Below are 23,730 nucleotides of genomic sequence, written 5' to 3' on the forward strand. Positions count from 1 at the left end.
AAAACAGCGGACGCACCAATGAATCACTCCAAAGTGACCTGAAAATCAACAACAATAACAAAAAAAAGACCAGAAAAAAAAACTATGCTATGTTGACTAAACCAACATTAATTGTTCTATGCTGACATGTCTATAAACAGTGTTGGGGAGTATCGGAATACATGTACCGCTGTTACGTATTTAAAATACAAAATATGAGTAACTGTATTCTGTTACAGTTACCGTTTAAAAAGGTGGTATTCAGAATACAGTTACTTTGTTGAAATAAATGGATTGCACGCCGGTCTTTTCCTGTTTCATATGTTAGGCTATGCCCTCTCCATTTTTGATAATTCCACACCGGTGGAAACCCAAACAAAACACGCATTAGTGTTACAGGCATAGCCCTAAAGAATGTAGCCTCATGGGCAGTGTAGTCCGTGCTGCAGGGAGAATGGACTGCCATACTTGTTATGTGTCTGTGAGCGAGGGAGGGAGAAAAAGGAAAAGTACGAGTTGTCACCGACCAGAAATGGGAGCTGGAAGCATGTAAATATAATAATAACCACTGCAGCCAAGAAGAGTGCCTGACGAGCCCAGTTGTAAGTAAGCTATTAAGACTCGACTGTACACCGTGTTCGTGTTTTCCTCCGAAAACAATAAGTTCCGCTGGAGCAGTCTTTCAACGTCTCTCTGTCTCTCACTAGCAAAGTTGACCCAGACAACAAAGTAAAGCTAGTTTTCGGTTATGAGCCCGACATGAACCCGACGTATTAGCCAGAGGTCCCTTTACTATGGTTCGGAGCCGCGGACCTGTTTTATATATATTTTATATATATATAAATTTTTTCTTGGACTTTTGGATCTCATAAGACATTTAAATTAAAACCAGCAACTAATTTTTTTGGTACTTTGAAACCCTTCCCTATTCCTATATCAGGGAAACCGATTCAATCAAACCATACTCACTGAACAAACTACAGTGATCAGCACATTATAGTTTGGCATGACTGCTGCTGCTTCCAGTAATTTTCAGTTTTCTTCTAAGGCTTGTGTAAATTCCAGTACCCAGCATCGATGAGTTTGTAACATCTAATGGAGTATACTCTCTAAGTAGATAAGCAAAACTGTACTTGTATAGCACCTTTCTATCATTACAGCATACGTTTTGTTTTGTTTTGGCTACCAAGTGTCGGGAAATATGTTCCTGCTGTTCTAGTGGTGAAGATAATGGCAGTAAATTTGTGGGGCCTAGTTTGTTTTGCTGTTTAAAGATTAGCAGAAGCTTTTTAGGAGTGCTCTGCCATTGCTTTGCCTAGGCATTGTACCTTTGTTGTTTCACTCTAGAGCAGCGGTCCCCAACCTTTTTTGCGCCACGGACCGGTGTAATGTCACACAAGATTTTCACGGACCGGCCTTTAAGGTGCAGCGAACAAATACAACAAAATAAAATGATACGTCCAAGACAAAAACTGTGGTATTTTATAAATGTAATAATAAATGCCAATTAACTGTGTAATTGTGTAACTTTATTAGCAGCGTCCTCCTGAAATGCGCCAACATTAAGAGTAACATCCTCCTGTCTGCTCTCTGGCCACCATGGTAACGCGTAAATATTTCTTTCAAAATAAGATAATAAGAAGAAGACACAACTACAAAGACCCAGGGAAACAGAGTTAATGATAAAAACCCTGAAAACCATCAATTTCCCACCTGAGCCTCAACTCTCGTGGTCCGGTGCCAAACGACTCACAGACCGGTCCGTGGCCTGGTGGTTGGGGACCGCTGCTCTAGAGTTTAACGTGTTCTTTTCTTTCAGTGAAGAATGGGGTTTTTGTTTGGAAACCCACTTTATATATAGTTTGCGCTGTTGCCGTCATGCCCTCTAGACTTCACAGAAAAGGGACGCGTCCTATGGGGTGGGCGGTATAAACGATATTCGGTATAAACGGTATTCGGTAGAAACGATATGAATTTGGCCAATGGTAGAGATTTTCACTATACCGCTCTACCCTGATAGTGCATGTTGATGGTGTCATCAAGCTGCGCCTGTTTTGGTCAAAAGCATCGCAACGGCTGCAAGCAATATCATCTGCAGTTTATGCCGGGTGACAGTAATAGCGAAGAGACGAAGCACATTTTGGAATATGAGGAAAGCCAAAAACTGCGCTTCCTCCACTTCCGTACCATTGATTCATTAATGAATGAATTCTGCTCTATTCCCATGTTGTTGCAGTATATTAATGACTAACCTCGTTTTGTGGATGGATTATCTCAGTTGCTCTCCTGACTGAAGTTTGGTCCCTTTATAGCATCCTGCCATGCGATTGCATTTGTCCCAAACCATCAGGAACCCTCACGTTAACTTTTATCGAGTGGAAAAAAGTTAGCGTTCATCCTACAGCTTCACTGTGTTTTTGTTATGCTAACATAGCTGTGTCGCTAGTGATCATGTAGCACATCATTATATACCAGCTAGCCCAACTTCAGCAACCCTAAAAAAAGTCACTGCTGTTTAGTTTCCTGTCTTCATTCATGTTGGAAGTGACAGCAGAGTTGTACGTTTGAATTTTTTCAGAAATCTCTCAGTCAGAACCAGAGATGGGCAGTAACGCGTTACTTTTTTCAAGTAACGAGTAAAGTAAGGGATTACTATTGCAAAAACGGTAATTAGATTACCGTTACTTTCCCGTAGGAACGCTGCGTTATTGCGTTACTAAAACCGTGATTTTTTGCGAGAATGTCTCAAGACAGTGACGTAAGCGAGTGCGCCGTTAGTGACAACAGCTGTGTGCAGATCAACAATGGATCATATATCGAGTGTGGGAGAGAGTATGAGCGTGCAGCATTTAAAGCGTGGAAGTACTGACCTTACTTTGAGTTTGATTCCATAAAAAGTGACAAAAACATTAGTGTCCGTTGTGCGTGGGAAGAAAACTTCTTTTTACAGCGAAAAAACCCCTAAACTTCCGAGCAAGCACCGAGTGCGCTATGACTAGGGATGGGTATCGTTTAGGTTTTATCCGATACCGGTGCCAAATCGGTACTTTTGAAACGGTGCCAGTGCTCAAACGGTGCTCAAACCGGTGCTTAAAGAATGGAGAACACAAAATTGGTCCAAAAACCTCTCATGTTCAGCTGTTTTTTGTAAAAAGATAACAATGTTAGCCTTTTCTGCAGCTATGGGGCATATATGGTATCACTCTTGGCTGGAAGCAGTGCTTAAACAATGGAAAAAACACAAACTTTGTCCTAAACCTCTCATGTTTAACTGTTTTCCACTTTTTCTTTGGTCTTTTTAGCCTTTTTGGCCAGGGTGAAGGGAGTATCTGCCATCAAACAAGAGGACAGCCGCATGTAGCTATGATGATGTTTGCTAGTTCACCTTACATGCATTAATGTAATAACGTGGTTAGCCTACTCAACGTAAATTACACACGAACAACATTAAGCTACTCACGCAGAGAAGAACGGCTGCTGCTGCATCATCCTCATCATTTCTGCTACACTGGCAGGGCTACGGGCCAGGACTCTACTCTTCGTGTTTTTGGGGGATGTTGCATAACAGGCAACCCACCCGCAGTAGATGCGCTTGGTGTGAGGTCTCGCAGCAAGCTATCAAATACGGCGCATTTCTCGGCTTTAAAAAAAAAAACGCTATGCGTCGCCAGGTGTTTCATCGGATTTGAGGTGTTACCTCCTTTGACAGTATCACAGTATCAGCTTAAAGCACTTGTTGCAGGCTGCTGAGTTTGCATCTTTTGCTGTGAAGTACAGCCAGACTTTTGACCGCTTCGCCTTGGGCATTTTTAATCTGTAGCTCTGCTCTAAAAGAACGTACGTACCTGGGCCCGCCTACTATCCTCGGAAACGTAAAATGATTGGCTAGAAGTGTATCACAGCTCAGGAAAAAAAAAGCACCGAAATAAAGCACTGAAATGTGCGCTGCTTTTCGGTCTGGTTACTACCGTCTATGTCAGAACCGGTGCCATCATGGCACCGGATACCGGTACCCATCCCTAGCTATGACGTAATGGAAAATTCACAGAGAAACTCGCGGATTCTTCCATTGACCGCGGCACACCTGCACCAGGGTAAACCTCCGCCTACCACAGTCCTGCTTTACAGGTGAAAATAGAGCAACAGGTCTTTGACTTTATTTATTTTCTGCTGTGTTTTAATTGCATCTATTTGAAAGAGTGAGTGTAAACACAAAAAATATTTTATTTTATGCCCTGGAATGTGTAGAAAATAGGTTTAAATGTTAAACTAATTTATTCAAGTCAGAGAATGTTGCATATAATTAAATTTTTACTTGATGCATAAAGTTAAAAGATTAACACTGATAAAACAAGTTAAAAAAATAGACTTTTCCATTTGATTACATTTTGTATGATGGATTATGCAGAAAAAGTAGAATTGGGCTGAAAGATCTATCGCTTTATCACCTATTCAGGTTGTAAATCGTGTTTTTAAAAAGTAACTAAGTAATTAATTACTTTTGAAAACAAGTAATCAGTAAAGTAACGGGGTTACTTTTTTGGGGAAGTAATCAGTAATTAGTTACTGATTACTTTTTTCAAGTAACTTGACCAACACTGGTCAGAACGTGGTATATCATGTTTAGGTGGAAGCGAGCGAGCTAACTTCCTGCTAACTTCTAACTCTGTTAAATGTAATAAATTCTGTTTTCATGGATGCCTGGATGTTAAACTTAATTTTTACACCTGGTAAAGCAGCAGTGCTGATCATTTTATTAAAGATGAAAGAATTTAGACCGTTTTTAACTCTCAGTGATGCTGCAGTGTTCGTTTGACTTTGGGACCCGAAGCAGACAGAGTTTTGGACCCAGGTTACTCAGCGAGGCTCCTGACTACGGTACCCATAATGCTCCGACAGTCCATCAAGTGGTGCGGCTTTGTAGCTTACCAAAGTCCTACTAAAACATTTTTGACAGATTTTTGAGCGTGTACCACATAAAATCTGTTTGAGGTCAATAAGCACAACCAGAATTCATACATAAGGCGCACCGGATTATAAGGTGCACGGTCGAGTTTTGAGAAAATTAAAGGATTTTAAGTACAGAAAATACGGTATACAGAAGAAAAAAATATATCGCGATCTATATCGTTACCGCACATACTTCAAATTATACCATGATATGGATTTTAGGCCCTATCGCCCAGCCCTAGCATCCTAACAGCTTACTAAAACTTTAATGTTTTATGTTTTTACTACAACATGCTGAGGTTAGCAGATGTAGTGTGTCATATTAAAAAATAAAGTGTGTGCTTAGCCAAGCTAGATAGTCAAGTTCTCTAAGGTCTAGGATATTGTAAAATTTGAAGACAATCCTTTAAAAGTAATATAAAGTTTTTGCTGTTTTTCCACATTTGGTATCACCTTGACACAATTTTCACCAAAATTAAATCACCTTCAGTTGTTATTGATATCTACCATCACACAATATTTAAATATCTTTACAACTGTGGATGCTAGACTGATAAACAGACAAACAAATGGAACTGATTATGGAGAAGATTGTTTTTGTCCTGTAATGTTGCCAAAATATATACAGATGTGTGTGTAACAACTAATAAATTAATTTCTGCTAACTCCAATAAAATATGCTAAAGTGTTGCATATTCCAAAACTAACTGGTGGAGGCAAAAGTCAACGGCAATTCAAAACCAGCTTCTCAAATGTTTTAAGAATATTTTAGAACATTAATTGAAAACAACATCAAATATTTCTCTGGTACCAGAACAAACTCTCCCCAAAGCCAAAGATCAATCCCAGTTATTGAGTAGAAACAACATGCAGTGTTAAAATCAATTGGTACCCAAGTCACCCCATTCTCTGTCTGTCACTGACATTTTATTCAGGTCACTTCAGCTCTATTTTTACATCATGATCATTTGTCTAAAAATCAACAGAAGTTTAGAATATTTTGCTTCATCATCTTCAATTTACCTAAAACGTTTATGGTCCAAAGTTTTAAGCTATATGATAGAATGGAATGATGAAATTTAGGCTTCATATGTCAAATAATTTTGAAAATATATTTTTGGAAAAATGGTCTTTTGACCCACTTTCAGACCCCTTTTTTTTTCTTTCCGCACACTGAAATGTGAGGCAGATTTTTAAAAGCCTGAAATTCTCACCCTTTCTTATAATCAAAATGAATCAGGATCTGTACTTTGGGACAGATACACACATAGTGTTTGAGTATTTGCTGGTTAAAAATGTAAAAAAAAAACCTGTCATGTAAAGTCCTATATTTAAACACCCAGTAATTGACTGTGTGCACGTTAGCATATGCTACTTCCGGTGCGGAAACTCCTGTGGGGAGCTTTGTTTCCGGTGTCTTATTCGCGCCTGGTTTACAGTCCAAAACAAGTTAAGCAAATGAATGAATCAAGCGGCGATTTACATTTCTATAGATGTCTTGGGCATTTACCCAATATATCTGTAAATGATGTTCATCGACTTGTAGATATTTTTCCCTGCGCCTCAGAGCAAAGGAGAAAATGGATTCAAATGTTATATTTCTCAGCTGTCCCTCGTTTATCGCGGGTGTTATGTTCTAAAATAACCAGCGATGGGTGAAATCAAGTAGCCAATTTTATTTTTTGACGGTGCAAAACGTTTCGTGGACATCGTGGACATACAGTACTGCACTTCAGAGTCACACTGCTAGCGATCGATGCAGCGATTCTGTACTGTACAGGAGAGACGTCACGGAGGAGATCGTCTGCAGCGATCAGGACGCAGGACACAATGTGACGTAAAAAAAATAAGCATGCAAACTTGCACTAAAAAATCTGCGAAACAGCGAGGTGAAAGGTGAACCGCGTTATTGCGAGGGACTGCTAAACTCTTTAAACGTCAAAATTGATCATTAGATTTTTTATGACACAACAGTGGTGAGTGTTCCCACCTTCTCCTCTTTGTAACTTAACGCGATCTTTCCGTTTTCGAGTTTTGGACATGATTTTGGGGTATATCTTCGCAGTAGCGATTGACCGCAAAGTAAAGCTACCGGAAATGCACAACCCCACATCCGGTCTCAAACCAGGAAGTCAGCATTGTCTCGTGCACATAGTCAATAATAAGCTTCACATTGCAAAAGAGAATTGCTTTCGGAGTAGTATATAGGGATGTCAACAAATTCATTTTACATTGTGAGCCACATGCAGCCCACTTTGAGCTTAGGTAAGCCAGACAGAAGTGGAAAACGTACAGACATTCTGTACTTAATTAGAAGTACAGATACTAGTGTTAAAAATACTCCAGCAAAAGTGTCAATTTCTTTTTTCAAGTAAAAGTGAAAAAACACTGGCTCTGAAATGTACTCAAATAAAAAAATGAAAAAAGAAACCCTCTAGTTTCCTTTCTCAATTGTAGAGTGTGAATTTGCTTCTAAACAGGAAAATGAGTAGGAAAGTGGGATTCAGGAGGTGGGGAACCCTAAAATCTGTTGTAATGGCTCAACGGTGTCTGCCGTTTGTTTACTACAAAATTATGCAATTTAGTTTTTTTACAGTTTCAATTTTTGGGGGGCTTCAAATTCCCTTTTTTCAGTTTCAAACCCCCTTTTCAGTTTCAGGGCATTTTTTCCCTCCCTTTCAGACTTTTAACCCTGATTTTGTCTTGATATATTCTCAGTCATCCAGGAAAGTAAATCTCCAAAAAGTTGTTGTTCATCTGGATGTAGCGTTTTGTGGGAGAAACGTTTCGTCACTCATCCAAGTGACTTCTTCAGTCTCAGCTGACTGCAGGTTTCCCCAATCTTATAAACATACATTTGCATAATGACTGAAACCAGCCCACTGAAGGAACAATGGGCTGGGAGGTCAGTTCCTTAATCTTAATTATGCAAATTCCCATGACCAACAACCACTGACCAAAACCCACTGATCAAAGACCATTGATCAATGGCCATGAGTACCATTCACAGAGAGTTGGGGAATGGCTGCAATCACAGCATTGTAAGATGGCGAAAGATGTACCCCTAGGCTCCCTCCTCGATTCAGAGATGGTCTTTCCCTTTTCACGTAAACTCGGTCACCTATAACACCTCCAAGTTTCTGGCTTCGATCCTCAACCCGCTGGTGGGCAGCTCTGAACACCACATCCAGAACACCCTGGATTTTGTTGAGAAGGTGAGAGATGTCATTATGGAGGCAGATGAAACCATGGTATCGTACAACGTTACATCTCTCTTCACTTGTATCCCAGTCACGGAAGCGTTGGAGGTAGTCCGTAAGAGATTACAGGATGACACCAACCTCAGCAACAGGACCACTCTCAGCATCGACCAAGTGTGTTTGCTTTTGGAACTGTGTCTTCATTCCACCTACTTCACATACAAGGGTCAGTTCTACAGGCAGAAACATGGGTGTGCCATGGGCTCCCCAGTTTCATCCATCGTGGCCAATTTGTACATGGAAGAAGTGGAAAAGAGGGCTCTGCTATCCTACCCTGGAACACCACCAAGCCATTGGTTCAGGTATGTGGATGACACCTGGGTAAAAATCAAATCTCAGGACGTACCACAATTCACTGATCACATTAACTCGGTGGACCGACAAATCAAATTCACCAGGGAGGATATGAAAAGTGGCAGGTTAGCCTTCTTAGACTGTGAGATTTCCATCAGTAATGAGGGACATCTAAAAGCTGACGTGTACCGTAAACCTACACATACGGATCAGTATCTAAGGTTTCACTGTCATCATCCACTGGAGCACAAACTGGGTGTCATCAGGACGCTCCAACACAGAGCACATACCATCCCCACAGACATAGCGGCCAGGGAGGCAGAAGAACAGCACATCAAGAAGGCCCTGAGTAAATGTGATTATCCTAGCTGGACTTTTGTCAAAGCTGGAAAGACACCTAAAGAAAGCTTCAGCCGATCCAGGAGAGAAGGACAACTGCTGCCCAAGCGAAAACCTGTAGTGATCCCATATGTGTCAGGAGTATCAGAGCAGTTGAAACGCATTTTTTCTAAACACCGGGTCTCTTTCAAACCCCAAAACACGCTGCGCCAAAAACTGGTCCACCCCAAGGATCGGGTCCCCCAAACAGAGTAACATAGTGCACGCTGTTAAGTGCCTGGAGGATTGCCAGGATTTATACATCGGGGAAACCAAACAACCTCTGGCGAAGCGGATGGCACAACACAGAAGAGCCACCTCATCAGGCCAGGACTCTGCAGTCTATTCACACCTACAGGCCAGTGGATACTCTTTCAATTATGAGGATGTACACATCTTGGACAGGGAGGAATGCTGGTTTGAGCGCGGAGTCAAGGAGGCTATTTACATGAAAAGGGAAAGACCATCTCTGAATCAAGGAGGGGGCCTAAGGGTACATCTTTTGCCATCTTACAATGCTGTGATTGCAGCCATTCCCCAACTCTCTGTGAATGGTACTCATGGCCATTGATCAGTGGGCTTTGATCAGTGGTTGTTGATCAATGGTCATAAGAATTTGCATAATTAAGATTAAGGAACTGACCTCCCAGCCCATTGTTCCTTCAGTGGGCTGGTTTCAGTCATTATGCAAATGTACTGTTTATAAGATTGGGGAAACCTGCAGTCAGCTGAGACTGAAGAAGTCACTTGGATGAGTGATGAAACATTTCTCCCACAAAACGCTACATCCAGATGAACAGAATCAACTTTTTGGAAACCCTGATTTTGCATTGTAGCCATGTATCAAAGGGAAGAGGCGGGACAGAGACTAATGACTGACAGTTCCTGTGTCACATTTGTGTCAGCGTTTTGGTTGAAGATGGCCATCATTCCTTAATGGGATACTACTGGCACCATCCAAAAGGTTTCTCTCCATTTCCTCTCCAGCTTACGAGTTATCAGCTTTAAGCTATGTGTTTGAGAATTATACCAAGGAGTCAAGTACTTGTGATTTGATTTCAGCTGTTTTTCACAAGAGCTAAAGTATCCAGGGTCATACAAAGTGAGGAGGTAAAATTATTAACAAGATAATCGACCTCTGTTTGAGTAGCGTTCAGCTAGCTGCTCTGCTCTGTGTTGGTACAGGGCATTGAAGAAGATAACAGCAGGTATATTATATTCTTAAAGTCAGTTACAGCACTTTCAGAAAGACATCTACTGTGATGAAGTCTACTCCCCACTGCTGTGTAATCAATATTGTAAACATAAATGTTTTTAGGAAATGATCAGACAAGAGAGGGTTTTCGGAAAACACTGTTAAATGTTCAGTTTCTATGCCATATGTTAAAACAAGATCTAGAGTGTGATTAAAGTGATGGGTGGGTTATTTTATCTGAATAAGTTCTTTAGGTAAGCTAGAATTGTGATTACGAGGTCAATTACTGTTTACAATTACTGGATTACTGTACATGTAAGATGGAGGTGGCCACTCTGCTGCCACCCATTACCATCATCTAGCATTTTGGCTGCTGCTATGTTCATTTTTTGGAGCCACAGGTCCCCATATTTAAGAAAGTTAAATGGTAATTCTAGTAAGCTTGATTGGAAAACTGAATCCCACACTAAATTCATTTTTAAGCCCTGTTCTTCAGTTGCTACTTGTTCCAAACTAATCAATACCATGTGAAAAAAGTTTCTATCATGGCTAAAGTGGAGGATTTACGGTTTTTAAGTTTTCAGTAGTTTGACCGCCACATCTCAGCTTCCAACAAGGTCTGTCACCAAAAACAACAAGAAAACCTGTCTGTTTGGATGCTCCAACAACTTTTGTGTTAACTTATTTCAGGTAATAATTTTATGACGACAGGTACATCCAGCCCAAAGATTTACAGGCGTCAACCTCTGTTAGTAGCTCTGCCTCAACTAATGCTTCAACCTGCTTCATGCATATGGAATATGATTTAGTCTAAAAAGTATATCATGATTTCAATTTTAAATAACAAAGTTAAAATTATTTAAAATTCTGCAAATACTAGCTTTATATGTCTTTAGGTTAAAAAGGCAAACACTATGTATTCTACACAATTCAGCTGATGTATTTAATCAGAGAAAACATTTGCAAGTAGTGATGTGCGATACCACTGATTTCCTTTCCGATCCAATACCAAGTAAAATTCAGGGTGGCATCGGTGATACTGATCCGATACCGATACATTGTACAAAAACTTTTTTTTTTTACTGTATCTTTTATTGTATCTCAAATTATAGCTTCATAATGATTACAGGACCTCAGATTACTTGTTCTTATCACTTAATAATGCAGAATTATCATATAAAAAACTGAAGTTGTGTGCCATTTGAGCATGTTGCCTGGCTGCAGCACTAAAGGCCTCCGCGAGAGACATCTGTCTCGCCCTAGCGGCACCTACCCCTCTCCTCCTCTTCAGTTCGACTCAACATACGCTCGTCATATTCTGTGATATGATTTACAGTGAGGTGTTTGACGAGGTTAGTGGTCTTGCCACATGTATCGCAAACCGCGTCTTGGCTGTTTGTGGAGGTAAAATACGTCTGCACATGACTCCATTTACGCCCAGACACTGTTGTGAGTGTGCACGACAAGGGGCTGCGACACATTTATACATTTATACAGCCGTATTTCGCACATGACTATGAAAGGCGGAAGAGAAAGTAGTTCCTTCCAATGTAGACAATCCAAATGATATAGCTGCTTTCCACTGTGTTCCTGTTAATGATAAACTACAAATTTACCCTAAATTACTAAAATATTGATATTTTAATATGAGAATCGATTCTAGAACATAAATGATTGGTATTGGAGGAATCGATATTTCAGTATCGATCCGCACATCACTAGTTTTCAGTCAAATACGATTTCATTCAGATGACTAGAGCCCTTGGTATAAATGACTGTCCTAAGAAACAAAAATCTGGATACAAACCCCGTGTGAAGATCTCCTCAGTGCCCGTATAAGAGGAGAACACCAGACCCATAAATTGCTCCTGCTGCTCCCTGTAGTTGTTCTGCAGGTAGTCCATCAGCATCACATATCCAGCCTGCTGCATCGTCATCACCTCACAGAACATTACCAGCTGCAACAGAGGAATCAATACAGTTATAAACATGAGTTCAGCACTCTGCCATGAATGGTTACCTAATAATTAGGAGTGATTGTACTGTGAGGTTGCACTAACTGTGGGGTTGTGATTTCAGCAGGTTCTTTTACAGAAAAGACTTTGGGAATAAAATAAACAAAGGAAAAGGTAGCCTAAAAATATTTCTTATTAAACTCCTCGAAATTTTTATGATGGTGAACGTCTTTGAAAAAGAATGGGCAACAATAAAAGATTCTTTTAAGGTATTCAAACTTCAAAACTATATCTGACTACATGCCCCACTAAAGACTCAAAGGTGACTCGCTAATCTAATTTCCAACATTATTTTTTTTGCACTTTACTACATCAGCTTTGCATCACTCACAGTTCCAAATAATCTTTATATATATATATATATATATATATATATATATATATATATATATATATATATATATATATATATATATATATATATATATATATACATATACACATACATATATATATATATATATATATATATATATATATATATATATATATATACATATACATATACACATACATATATATATATATATATATATATTAGCTGCCAGCGTGGGGCTTCTGCACAGAGATGTCTTCAGCAATTGAAATGCTCAAAAGGGTTGAGATCAGGTGACTGACTTGGCCATTCAACAATATTCCAATTCTTTCCTTTAATAAACTCCTGTGTTGCTTAGGCTGTATGTTTTGGGTCATTGTCCATCTGTATTATGAAACCCAATCAATTTGACTCCATTTAGCTGGATGTGAGCAGACAGTATGTCTCTGAAAAACTCCGAATTCATTCGGCTGCTTCTGTCCTGTGTCAGACACTAGTGTCCCAGTGCCTTTGGCAGCCATGCACGGCCAAGCCATCATATTGCCTGGATATGCTTTGGATTGTGAGCTGTTCCATGCCCTCTCCATACTCTTTTCTTGCCATCATTCTGTGCTTTTTAGATGTGTTTTAGTAAAATCTAATCTAGCCTTAAAGTTTATGAGTTGCTTGCACCTTCCAGTGAACCCTCTGTATTTACTTTCAAGCACTCTTCTCTTTATGGTAGACTTGGATATTGATATGCCTCCTGGAGAGTGTTGTTCACTTGGTTGGCTGTTGTGAAGGGGTTTCTCTTCACCATGGAAATGATTCTGTGATCACCCACCACTGTTGTCTTCCATGGACATCCAGGTCTTTTTGTGTTGCCGAGTCACCAGTTCACCAGAGTGAAACCTATCTAATGGTAGCTGTGTTTGAAGTGAATGAGTCAGGTTGAAAACAACATCTGGTCCTCAGCAGGGATCATGGTGGAATGTTTTTGTTGAAAACCTTTTGTATGCATCTACATGTTTGTGCAGGTACATGCAATTATGTGGGTCTAATGTGCTTCATCAAGTCTGAATAGCTCAGAAACCTTCTGTAAGCCAATAATTGTTTGAAGCAAAGACTGCTTCTGTATGGGGTTCAGTCATGCTCTGTCTGTCTCGCCCTTTCTCTCTCTCTTGCCCCTCTCTGTTGTGAAACCTAAATATCTCTTTAAAGGGTTGCTTACGAACATAGGAATAATTGTTTTGGGTTTTTTTTCTATCGATTCCTCTATCGAGTCGCAGTTTTCAGTGAGTGTCCATCCCATCTGCCCCCTTCCCCATGTAGTTGTTAGTGTTTATGACACCAACTTCAGTTTATTGTTTAATGTGGTGATTTGTCCAGTGTGATGCAAACTGTGTGTGTTTTACACTGTTGGAATTACAGCTTTTAGAGCACAAAACACAAAACAATACTGTCTATTCAAGCAATAAACTTATTTCCACTATGATCTGCCAATAAACTGTTTCCCTGTCTTTTAATTTTATTTATTAGGTTAATGGATGGTAACCTTTAATGTTTAAATGTAAATAGCCAGCAGGACTCCAAGCTCATTCTGTGTGGAAACAGAGTTACATGAACCACAAAACACCTACAGTGGCTTTCAAAAGTATTCGGTCCCCTTGAACTTTCCCACATTTTGTCACATTACAGCCACAAACATGAATCAGTTTTATTGGAATTCCACGTGAAAGACCAACACAAAGTGGTGTACACGTGAGAAGTGGAACGAAAATCATACATGATTCCAAACATTAAAAAAACAAACAAACTGCAAAGTGGGGTGTGCGTAATTATTCAGCCCCCTTTGGTCTGAGTGCAGTCAGTTGCCCATAGACATTGCCTGATGAGTGCTAATGACTAAATAGAGTGCACCTGTGTGTGATCTAATGTCAGTACAAATACAGCTGCTCTGTGATGGCCTCAGAGGTTGTCTAAGAGAATATTAGGAGCAACAACACCATGAAGTCCAAAGAACACACCAGACAGGTCAGGGATAAAGTTATTGAGAAATGTAAAGCAGGCTTAGGCTACAACAAGATTTCCCAAGCCTTGAACATCCCACGGAGCACTGTTCAAGCGATCGTTCAGAAATGGAAGGCGTACGGCACAACTGTAAACCTACCAAGACAAGGCCGTCCACCTAAACTCACAGGCCGAACAAGGAGAGCGCTGATCAGAAATGCAGCCAAGAGGTCCATGGTGACTCTGGACGAGCTGCAGAGATCTACAGCTCAGGTGGGGGAATCTGTCCATAGGACAACTATTAGTCGTGCACTGCACAAAGTTGGCCTTTATGGAAGAGTGGCAAGAAGAAAGCCATTGTTAACAGAAAACCATAAGAAGTGCCGTTTGCAGTTTGCCACAAGCCATGTGGGGGACACAGCAAACATGTGGAAGAAGGTGCTCTGGTCAGATGAGACCAAAATGGAACTTTTTGCCCAAAATACAAAACGCTATGTGTGCCAGAAAACTAACACTGCACATCACTCTGAACACACCATCCCCACTGTCAAATATGGTGGTGGCAGCATCATGCTCTGGGGGTGCTTCTCTTCAGCAGGGACAGGGAAGCTGGTCAGAGTTGATGGGAAGATGGATGGAGCCAAATACAGGGCAATCTTGGAAGAAAACCTGTCTGCAAAAGACTTGAGACTGGGGCAGAGGTTCACCTTCCAGCAGGACAACGACCCTAAACATAAAGCCAGGGCAACAATGGAACGGTTTAAAACAAAACATATCCATGTGTTAGAATGGCCCAGTCAAAGTCCAGATCTAAATCCAATCGAGAACCTGTGGCAAGATCTGAAAACTGCTGTTCACAAACGCAAAAGGTGGTTCTACAAAGTATTGACTCAGGGGGCTGAATAATTACACACACCCCACTTTGCAGTTATTTATTTGTAAAAAATGTTTGGAATCATGATTTTTGTTCCACTTCTCACGTGTACACCACTTTGTGTTGGTCTTTCACGTGGAATTCCAATAAAACTGATTCATGTTTGTGGCTGTAATGTGACAAAATGTGGGAAAGTTCAAGGGGGTCGAATACTTTTGCAAGCCACTGTATTTTTAGAGTGAGCATGCACAGACCCTGAAGGTGAAAGCCTAGCCTAATAGAAACTTCAGATAACTTCCGTCATGATACCCATTATCTCCAACTGGGCTTTTAGGTTTTGTCGAGCCACTTAAGGCAAAAGGACCCCTCTATTATACTGAGAAAGTTATGTTTACAATATGTTTAAATTCTACTGTATGTTTACAGTAAAAGCTAGCATCATATTTTATTGCCTAAAGTGGTGCAGTCATTTAGAAATCAATATAAAGAAGGTTACCATTTAAAACAAGAATATAAAAATAATAAACAACATGCAGGATTTGAAGCAGATTTCAAAATAGAAAGTGAAAATGTATACATTTTAATTTAAATGTACTGGAACTGGATTTGTCACCTGGTCATCGGAAATGGCTACTGTGTTCTTGAAGATGATCCACTCAACAATCTCGCCGCAAGGTGGCGTAGTCAGAGAGCCATTATAGATAAAGTATTTTTCAGTGGAGTTTGGCAGAAGACCTTGCAGGGTGAAGGGTGAAACCTTGGCACTCTTTCCTGGACAGTAAACAAGACAGCTTAAAAACACACAACACAAGAAAAGGTAAGAGAAAACACAAAAAACCACCTGCTGTACCATATCTGCTCACACTGTTGATGCCTTCTATTATAGCAGCGTAGTTCATGTTGTCTTCAGTGCTTATCTGTGAAAAGGAAAACATAATTACTTCAGATAAATCACACATATACATACAGGTTCTAAATGAATATCTTAAAATAGCTTTACTAACAAATATAACAACACTAATACCATTGGGAAAAAAAACAGAAAATAAACAGGACAGCCAGTATACTGTAAAACTATAAGTTCCTATGACTGAAACTTTGTAAGTTAACAAAGTAATAAAATATGAAGGAATAAATAAAACAAACAACGTACAACCCTTTCCTCTCAAAATTATAAACATAACATCATGACATGGATTTTATGTTTTAGATATAGGTTCTGCTAAAGATATGTATGATCTTGCACTGTTAAATGCTCCATTTATTATTTTACCATAAAGTTAAGAAAAACAAAAGGAACACAAAGGGAATATTAAACAAGACTATAGGACATATTCAAAACCAGAACTTTCATGGTTACACTGCTTTCACCAACAAAGCGTTCACATTTTTGGAATTTTGAGAGAAAAAAAAAGAAAACGATGAGAAGAAGATTATTTATGACCCAGTTACTGCCAAAGTTGCTGGCAAGAAACAAAACTGGTAGTTAACTGGTAGTTTTTATGCCCAAGCTTTAGCTGGAAAGACACACAGATATTCCCTGCTGTTTCACATGAGGCATTCGTCTTAGATTTGTTCCAACCTGACCTTTCACAGTTCTAACATGCCAACATGGCCAGAGGCAACATGACTGCACAAAGCAGACTGCATGTTAAGAAAAAGTATTTACTATGCTCAGTATGAACCCTGACACTGAACATAAGCACACAGACAAGAACACAGCAATGATCATAAACCAACAATAAAAATAAACCTTCAGTCTAATGATTGAACATTACTATTCAATTCAATGTTATTTATATAGTGGCAAATCACAACAACAATTTCCTCAAAGCATTTTGTATTGTAAGGTAAAGACCCTACAATAATACAAAGAATCAAACGACCCTCTGTGTGCAAAGCAAAGAAAACCCCAGCGGTCATATGACCCCCTATGAACAAGTGCTTTGGTGGAATTGAGAAGGAAAAACTTCTCAACACAACTTTTAACAGTAAGAAACCTACAACAGATCCAGGCTCAGGATGATCATCTGCTGTGACTGGATGGGGTTAGGGTAGGAAGACAGGACAAAGCCACGATACTACATACACTGGCAGTATCACTTTGAACATCTGTTTAGCTGTTGTGAATTAAAAAGCCCCCAATCAGCTCTTTTCAACAGAGGAGTAGCGGCTCCATGCTAAGTTCCTCAATGATTGCAGTAACTTATTCAAGCTTAACTTTTATTTTATTTTAATTATTGTAATACCTTTCTTCTTCTATTGTCACGCATGCATTGAATAGCTTTTTGAATTTCAATGCTTTACTCTTTAAGCACACAAGTCATACAAACCTCTAAACCTGTTCTCAGCACATAACAATATGCCTTGTAGTGAACACATGCACACACCACAAACCTCAAATAGAACAGCGAGTGCTGTGATTCTGCCTCCAGCCTTGATGCTTTCATCCAAAGAATCAAATCGAAGTGGGTCATAACAGTATATTTGCATCTACAGGAGTAAACAGAAAAAAATAAACACCAACAAGTTGAGTCTATCAGTCCAGTGAGATTGTTTAATTCAGACACTGAATTTATTTTTGTAAAGGTCCTTTTTAAAAATATGAAATGATTTTGTTTTAAATTAGGATGATATTTTATTGTTGCTTTATAAGAATTCTGGTTATAATGTTATATAATATTATAACATTATTTTTTATCATATTTAAGTAAATGCCTTGAGATGCATCATGTCAAGTAGTAAACAAAACAATACAAGAAATAATATAAAACTAAATTAAGTAGAGCAAATAAAATGAAAATAAAATTATAAAAATGGAACAAAGGTTGCAGAGGTAAAACAAAAAATAGTAAATAATACTAATTAATCTATCATTAAATAAAGACAGAACAAAACTGTGATGAAAACACAATAATAAAGACAGCTAATGATATTTAGATTGATCTTAGAGTTTAACATAGCTGAATGCTTCATTTCTGGACAGAGCTGAACTTATAGATATAGTTTAAATTCTCCTGATCATAACAGATGAATTTGAGTCTGTAAGTAATATTTAACATTTAGGTCATTACCAAGCTGAACACTACTCACATAAGCTGACTCACCTCTAGAGGGTATTTGACACCATTCAGACTATGTTCTGACCCCTCTGAAGAAGCATTGCAGCACCCCCAGTGGAAAGTGATGCACCCCACCTTGACCTTTGACCTGAGACCTGCTCCACTGACATAGAAGTCACCATCCACATTGACGGTCACTAACAGAAAAGATATGTGAGAAAAAATGGCACGTGTGAGACTGAGTTTTCTTTATTTTATAATTGCTATTAAAAGGCTACATTGAGACTAATGTATAAAGAGAGATGCCATTTGTACAACAGCTTGCGTGACCCAAACTGGGTCGGGCAAAAGCATACTAGTAAGTCTACAACAGAATAGCGCTGTGCGATATGACCAAAATCTCATATCCCAATATAAGACATTTATTGTCATGACAACGATATATATGACAAAAATTTTACATTTTCTGTAAATTCTGTGAATCTTGGGCAACTCGACTTGCGTGAAGTGTTTTCAGGTGGGCGTCGTACACTTGGAGTTGAGTGTTTTGACTGATGCGTGAAACTGTACATTTTTAGACACAAGTTGTAACGGACAGAATTTTCTTTGTGATTATTTATTACACAGGGAAAAGCCTGTTCTAACGTTTGAGTCTAAGGTTTATTTTTAGCACATGATGGCTTTTTTTTTTGCTTTTCATCCATAAACTCTCTCCATACTCTTTCACACTATTCTTGCGTAGGTGGTAGAAGAGGTTTGCCGTGTTTGAGTCTGAGGTGGGGACCGGTTTCATGCATAATTTGCATAGTACAGTTTTCTGGTCCGTGTCAGACTTTTCAAAACCAAACCATGTCAATGCTACAGAGGGAGCCCCTCGTTTAGAAATAAGGTCCTCGATTTGTTTTGAATGGTCCTTCTGCTTGTCATCATTTCAGTTTATTTTGAAAATCTCAACAGGATCTTCAGCTTCATTGTGAAAGGTTTATGTGGAAAATAAACAAGCCAAAGGTGGAGCCACACGATGGGTTTACCATCATTGTTGCTAATGACAATGTGTAAAAACAGTCGCGTAGTGTGGTTATTTTAAATATAAGAGAAAGAGAGAACTTTAAGAAATTAATATTACCACTACAGTGACCATCAAAACGCTGAAAAAATATTCCCTTAAATTGTTTATTTTGCGACACCACGAAACAAACGATAACGTAATACGAAACCGATATATATCATTATATCGAACAACCCTACAACAGAATGGCAAAAAGAAAAGAAACAAGATGTTGCAGTGGCAATGACTGTAGATCTGCTTCAAGTTTTTGATATCCCAGATTTTTCAGTTTTATTCTTTGCCTACTGCATTGAAGACTCAACCACAACACAGTGAAAATGTCCTGAAAACAATGGATTAGAAACATACAGAATATCAAAAGATGATCTTCTCTATTTAATACTCTAGCAGCACCTGCACTCTACCATAAAACAGACCTGAATAAAAGTCGCCTTTTCTTTAACTTGCTAAAAAGATACGCTCAAGAATCGAAACTTACTTTGAATGGATCACAAAAGTGGTCATGTTTTCATCGTGTTGCCACGGTCATGTAATTATGGTTTTGTTGTGATAATACCTTATTTACTGTGAACTGATGATATTAAGCCTGTTTTAAGTCACTGATTATTGAACACATGAAGAAAAGTCCCTTTGATATGTTTTGGTAACTGTGATCTCTCTTTGTTTGCCTCCCTTTGTGCCATTTAATCCATGTAAGTTTAAGCCTGTTACGTTTTTTTGTCTTGGCAAAAATCTAATTTCCCCGTTAATTATAATGTAGCAATAAATATATAATTTTGAGCTTGCACATACAGGTGACCCTTACAGAAACCAAAAAATTATATAGTAGTTATAGTGCCAATCTCTTAATTTATAGGAGCTATGACTTAAAAATTACATTGGCTGGTGCTCTAATAAATGCTGTTAATATATTCCAAGATTTCAATTTTATTGTCTGAGGAGGAAAAAAAATCAGTTGCTAGGCTCAAAAGGACTCCTCCACTGGCGATCATAATGTGTGTAAAATGTCTATTTTATTCCATACAGTAGTTGAGATATAAGTATATGTGAATATGTAGAACTGACCAAACTAGATCAAAATTCTCATTGTTCTAGAAAACAACAACAACAACAACAAAAAAAACAAAAAAAACAATCCAAAGCATTACTGTTATTACCAGTCTTGCCATCATTCTTGATTGTTGTTCTGTTAGTTGTCAGATTCTCCCAGCCATCAAAGCTCAACTTCTGGTACTGTAGTTTCACCTGGGCCAGGTTCTGTTCTATGTTGATGGGAGACTGCTTGGCGTTGCTGCAGGATGGAAACTTCTTGGCCCAGTTGTTCTGGTTTAATGTTCCTGGAGTGTGTATATAGACAATTAGTGTTGAGATAAATCATTTTGGGGCGGTGTAGATCTTGGTGGAAAGACAACCAAATAATAATCAAACCCAAAATAAATTTTAAAAAATAGTGAAAAGTGAAAGTTGTTACTTTCAATAATTTTCAGTTGAGTAGGTGACTCTCTCGAGTTCAGGGGTGTCACAAAAGTAAGGCCTGGGGCCCAGAATTGGCCCTGCCCACTGGACAGCTTCAAAAATGTGAAGGAAGGCATAGAGTTTAAACCTTTAATTAGATTTTCAGACATTTCAAGCTTTTTCTATTAATAAAGACCTCTTCCATGTCCATTCATACTACACCAAAGTAATTAACTAATAGATAAACATTTAAATGACAGAATAAATTCCTGTTTTCCTCCATCTAATATAGAAATGTCTACAAAAAATACAATACAAACTCCAATACAAAAAAATTGACATTTTACCATTTTGTGAATTCATGTAAACTTTGTACCTTATCATTAGAGTTAATCTGGGAAATGAATTACAATGACTTTTTCTGAAATTTGCAATATGATAACAAATCTTGCACTTAATAAGTAAAGACGTTTTGTGGTTGATTAAATACGTGAAGCACTTCTCATTTCTCTGCTGATTTTTGTAGAAGTTAAGTTAAACCAGTGAGCGCACTGTTGGAAAAACAAAGATAAATGAATGGAGAAACAAAATAAATGCAAATGCTTAAGCAGAGCTCAAGACTTAAAATGTTTTTTCTTTAATATTACGTGAGCCACATGCTGCTATAGAACAGACAGTATACACATCTGTAACATTTCTGGACAAAAGCAGTGTTAAATGGCAAATGGACTCATTCTAATATAGCGCTTTTCTACTCTCTTGAAGCACTCAAAACGCTTCGCACAATACCTCATTCACCTCATTCACCCATTCACACAAGCACTTTTCCGTATGGTTTTACATAAGTGCTTTCTATCTGACATTCACACACATTACACATTACACATACTCTGATGGATGCTTCAGAGAGCAACTTGAGGTTCGAATCTTGCCCAAGGATATTTGGCATGCAGACTGGAGCAGCCAGGGATCAAACCACCAACCTTCTGACCCATTCTACCTCCTGAGCCACCCCAGTGTTCATCACAGCATCATCAAAACATTGTATGATATAGAATCTTTTGGAAAAGAAGGGACTTCTATACACATTGTTTCCCTCAGAAATCTGACCCTAAAAACTATGTCAGGGTGTTATTACACAATAGCAATGTGTTTTCTTGTTTTTGGTTTGTTCTGTGTCATCTGAGCAGTATGAAAAGATCTGGATAGACCACAGGGTGTAAAACCTTTGGTGATACTAGCTACTGTACATCAACTCAGATTAGCTCACCTTTACTTATAAAGCTAAGGTACTTAACCACAGGGAAAATAGTACCAACTGGTAAATATTGGGTTGGAACTGGGGGAATATTGCTGCCAGCGGAACTGGTACAAAGTGGATAAAATGAAATAAAACAGTTCAAATGTGTTCAGCGTTTCAATAGGGCAATGATACACAACACAGATCAAAGCTGGTTGTGGAAAGGATAAAACAGACCGACATTTTTCCAAAGTGATTACCTGCCAAAACCAATAACTTTTAAAGTCAGCAGAAAAATTATGCTAAAAGCTTGTGTGCTTACCAAAGGTGTCTGGTCAAGGGACATTATGCTAAGGGACATTTAAACATAGATTAAACATACGCAAATGATGTGTACTTTATCCATATATACTAGTGCTGTCAACGTTAATCTCGTTAAAATGACGTTAATGCCATAACCGCATTAACGTGGCAAATCTCCGTTAGCAAGTTAGCGTGGATCGCCCCGTGCGTGGGGATGCAAGGTGTTTATGCACCGTGCACGTTTTACAAAAATTAAAAGAACACTTTTTAATCATAGTATAGCATCAAGTCAGTTAAACTTCTGTGATATTGAAGTTTAACTGACTTGTAACATTGATCTCGTCAGTTAAGTAGGACAGCGGTCTCCAACCTTTTTTGCGCCACGGACCGGTTTATGCCCGACAATATTTTCATGGACCGGCCTTTAAGGTGTCGCGGATACATACAACAAAATAAAACTAGTACCGGTACCGAAAAAAAAGAAGATTTATTCATAACACGTGAAAAGACCCAGGAAAACAGAGTTAATGATAAAAACGATAACAAAATAACGCTGAAAACCAATAAAAACCCTGAAAACCATACATTTCACACCTGAGCCTCAACTCTCGCGGCCCGGTACCAAACGACGCACGGACCAGTACCGGTCCGAGGCCCGGGGGTTGGGGACTGCTGAAGTAGCTGACCAGATTAGGTTGTTAATCAGTTTCAGACCAGTGTCTAATATAACTTTGTTCCTTTATGGCTTTGCTTAGCATAGAACTCACTAGAACATCCTTTTGCCACTGCTCAGTAACAAAAATAGTTATGAACCCCTAAAATGAAACCCAGGAAGTGGTTACAGGAAGAGGGTGATAGATTGTCTGAAACAGTTAGAACAAGACAACACTAACTGGACATCATACCCAGGGCTATACCCAGGGGAATCTACACCAAGTCTGTATGGTTTACAGAAGATTGGTAAAAAGTGCACACCTTTAAAACCAATTGTCTGTATAATCAACTATGTCACCTATGACATCTTAAAATCTTTTGTCTTTGATTCTCAACCCCTTGGTAGGCAGCTCTGGACACCACATCCAGAACATTATGGATTTTGTTGAGAAGGTGCGAGATGTCATTACAGGAGCAGATGAAACAATGGCCTTATATGATGTTACATGTGTCTTTATTTGTATTCCAGTCACGGAAGCGTTGGAGGTAGTTTGTAAGAGATTACAGGATGACCTCATCCTCTGCAACAGGACTACTCTCAGCATCGACCAAGTGTGTTTACCTTTGGAACTGTCTTCATTACACATATTTTACATACAAGGGTCAGTACTACACACAGAAACATGGGTGTGCCATG

At 38.9% G+C, this 23,730-nt stretch overlaps 1 protein-coding gene across 6 annotated transcripts in view; it reads right to left on the reverse strand.

The window, feature by feature from the left end:
* Positions 1 to 23,730, reverse strand: part of ptprz1a (protein tyrosine phosphatase receptor type Z1a) — a 93,405-nt gene that overhangs the window by 45,128 nt on the left and 24,547 nt on the right. For all 6 annotated transcript variants that reach the window (XR_013910032.1, XM_080303726.1, XM_026174886.2 and 3 more), the window contains exons 3-8: positions 20,539 to 20,718; positions 18,358 to 18,509; positions 17,648 to 17,743; positions 16,101 to 16,167; positions 15,864 to 16,021; positions 11,864 to 12,014 (exon numbers count right to left, since the gene is read on the reverse strand). Coding sequence is in view for 5 of the 6 variants with exons in the window: in XM_080303726.1 (XP_080159852.1) it covers positions 11,864 to 12,014; positions 15,864 to 16,021; positions 16,101 to 16,167; positions 17,648 to 17,743; positions 18,358 to 18,509; positions 20,539 to 20,718 (804 nt within the window). In the remaining variant the exon portion in view is untranslated. The remainder of the gene's footprint in view (positions 1 to 11,863; positions 12,015 to 15,863; positions 16,022 to 16,100; positions 16,168 to 17,647; positions 17,744 to 18,357; positions 18,510 to 20,538; positions 20,719 to 23,730) is intronic.

The sequence above is a fragment of the Astatotilapia calliptera genome, chromosome 7, assembly GCF_964374335.1.
Source record: "Astatotilapia calliptera chromosome 7, fAstCal68.1, whole genome shotgun sequence".
Lineage (NCBI taxonomy): Eukaryota > Metazoa > Chordata > Actinopteri > Cichliformes > Cichlidae > Astatotilapia > Astatotilapia calliptera.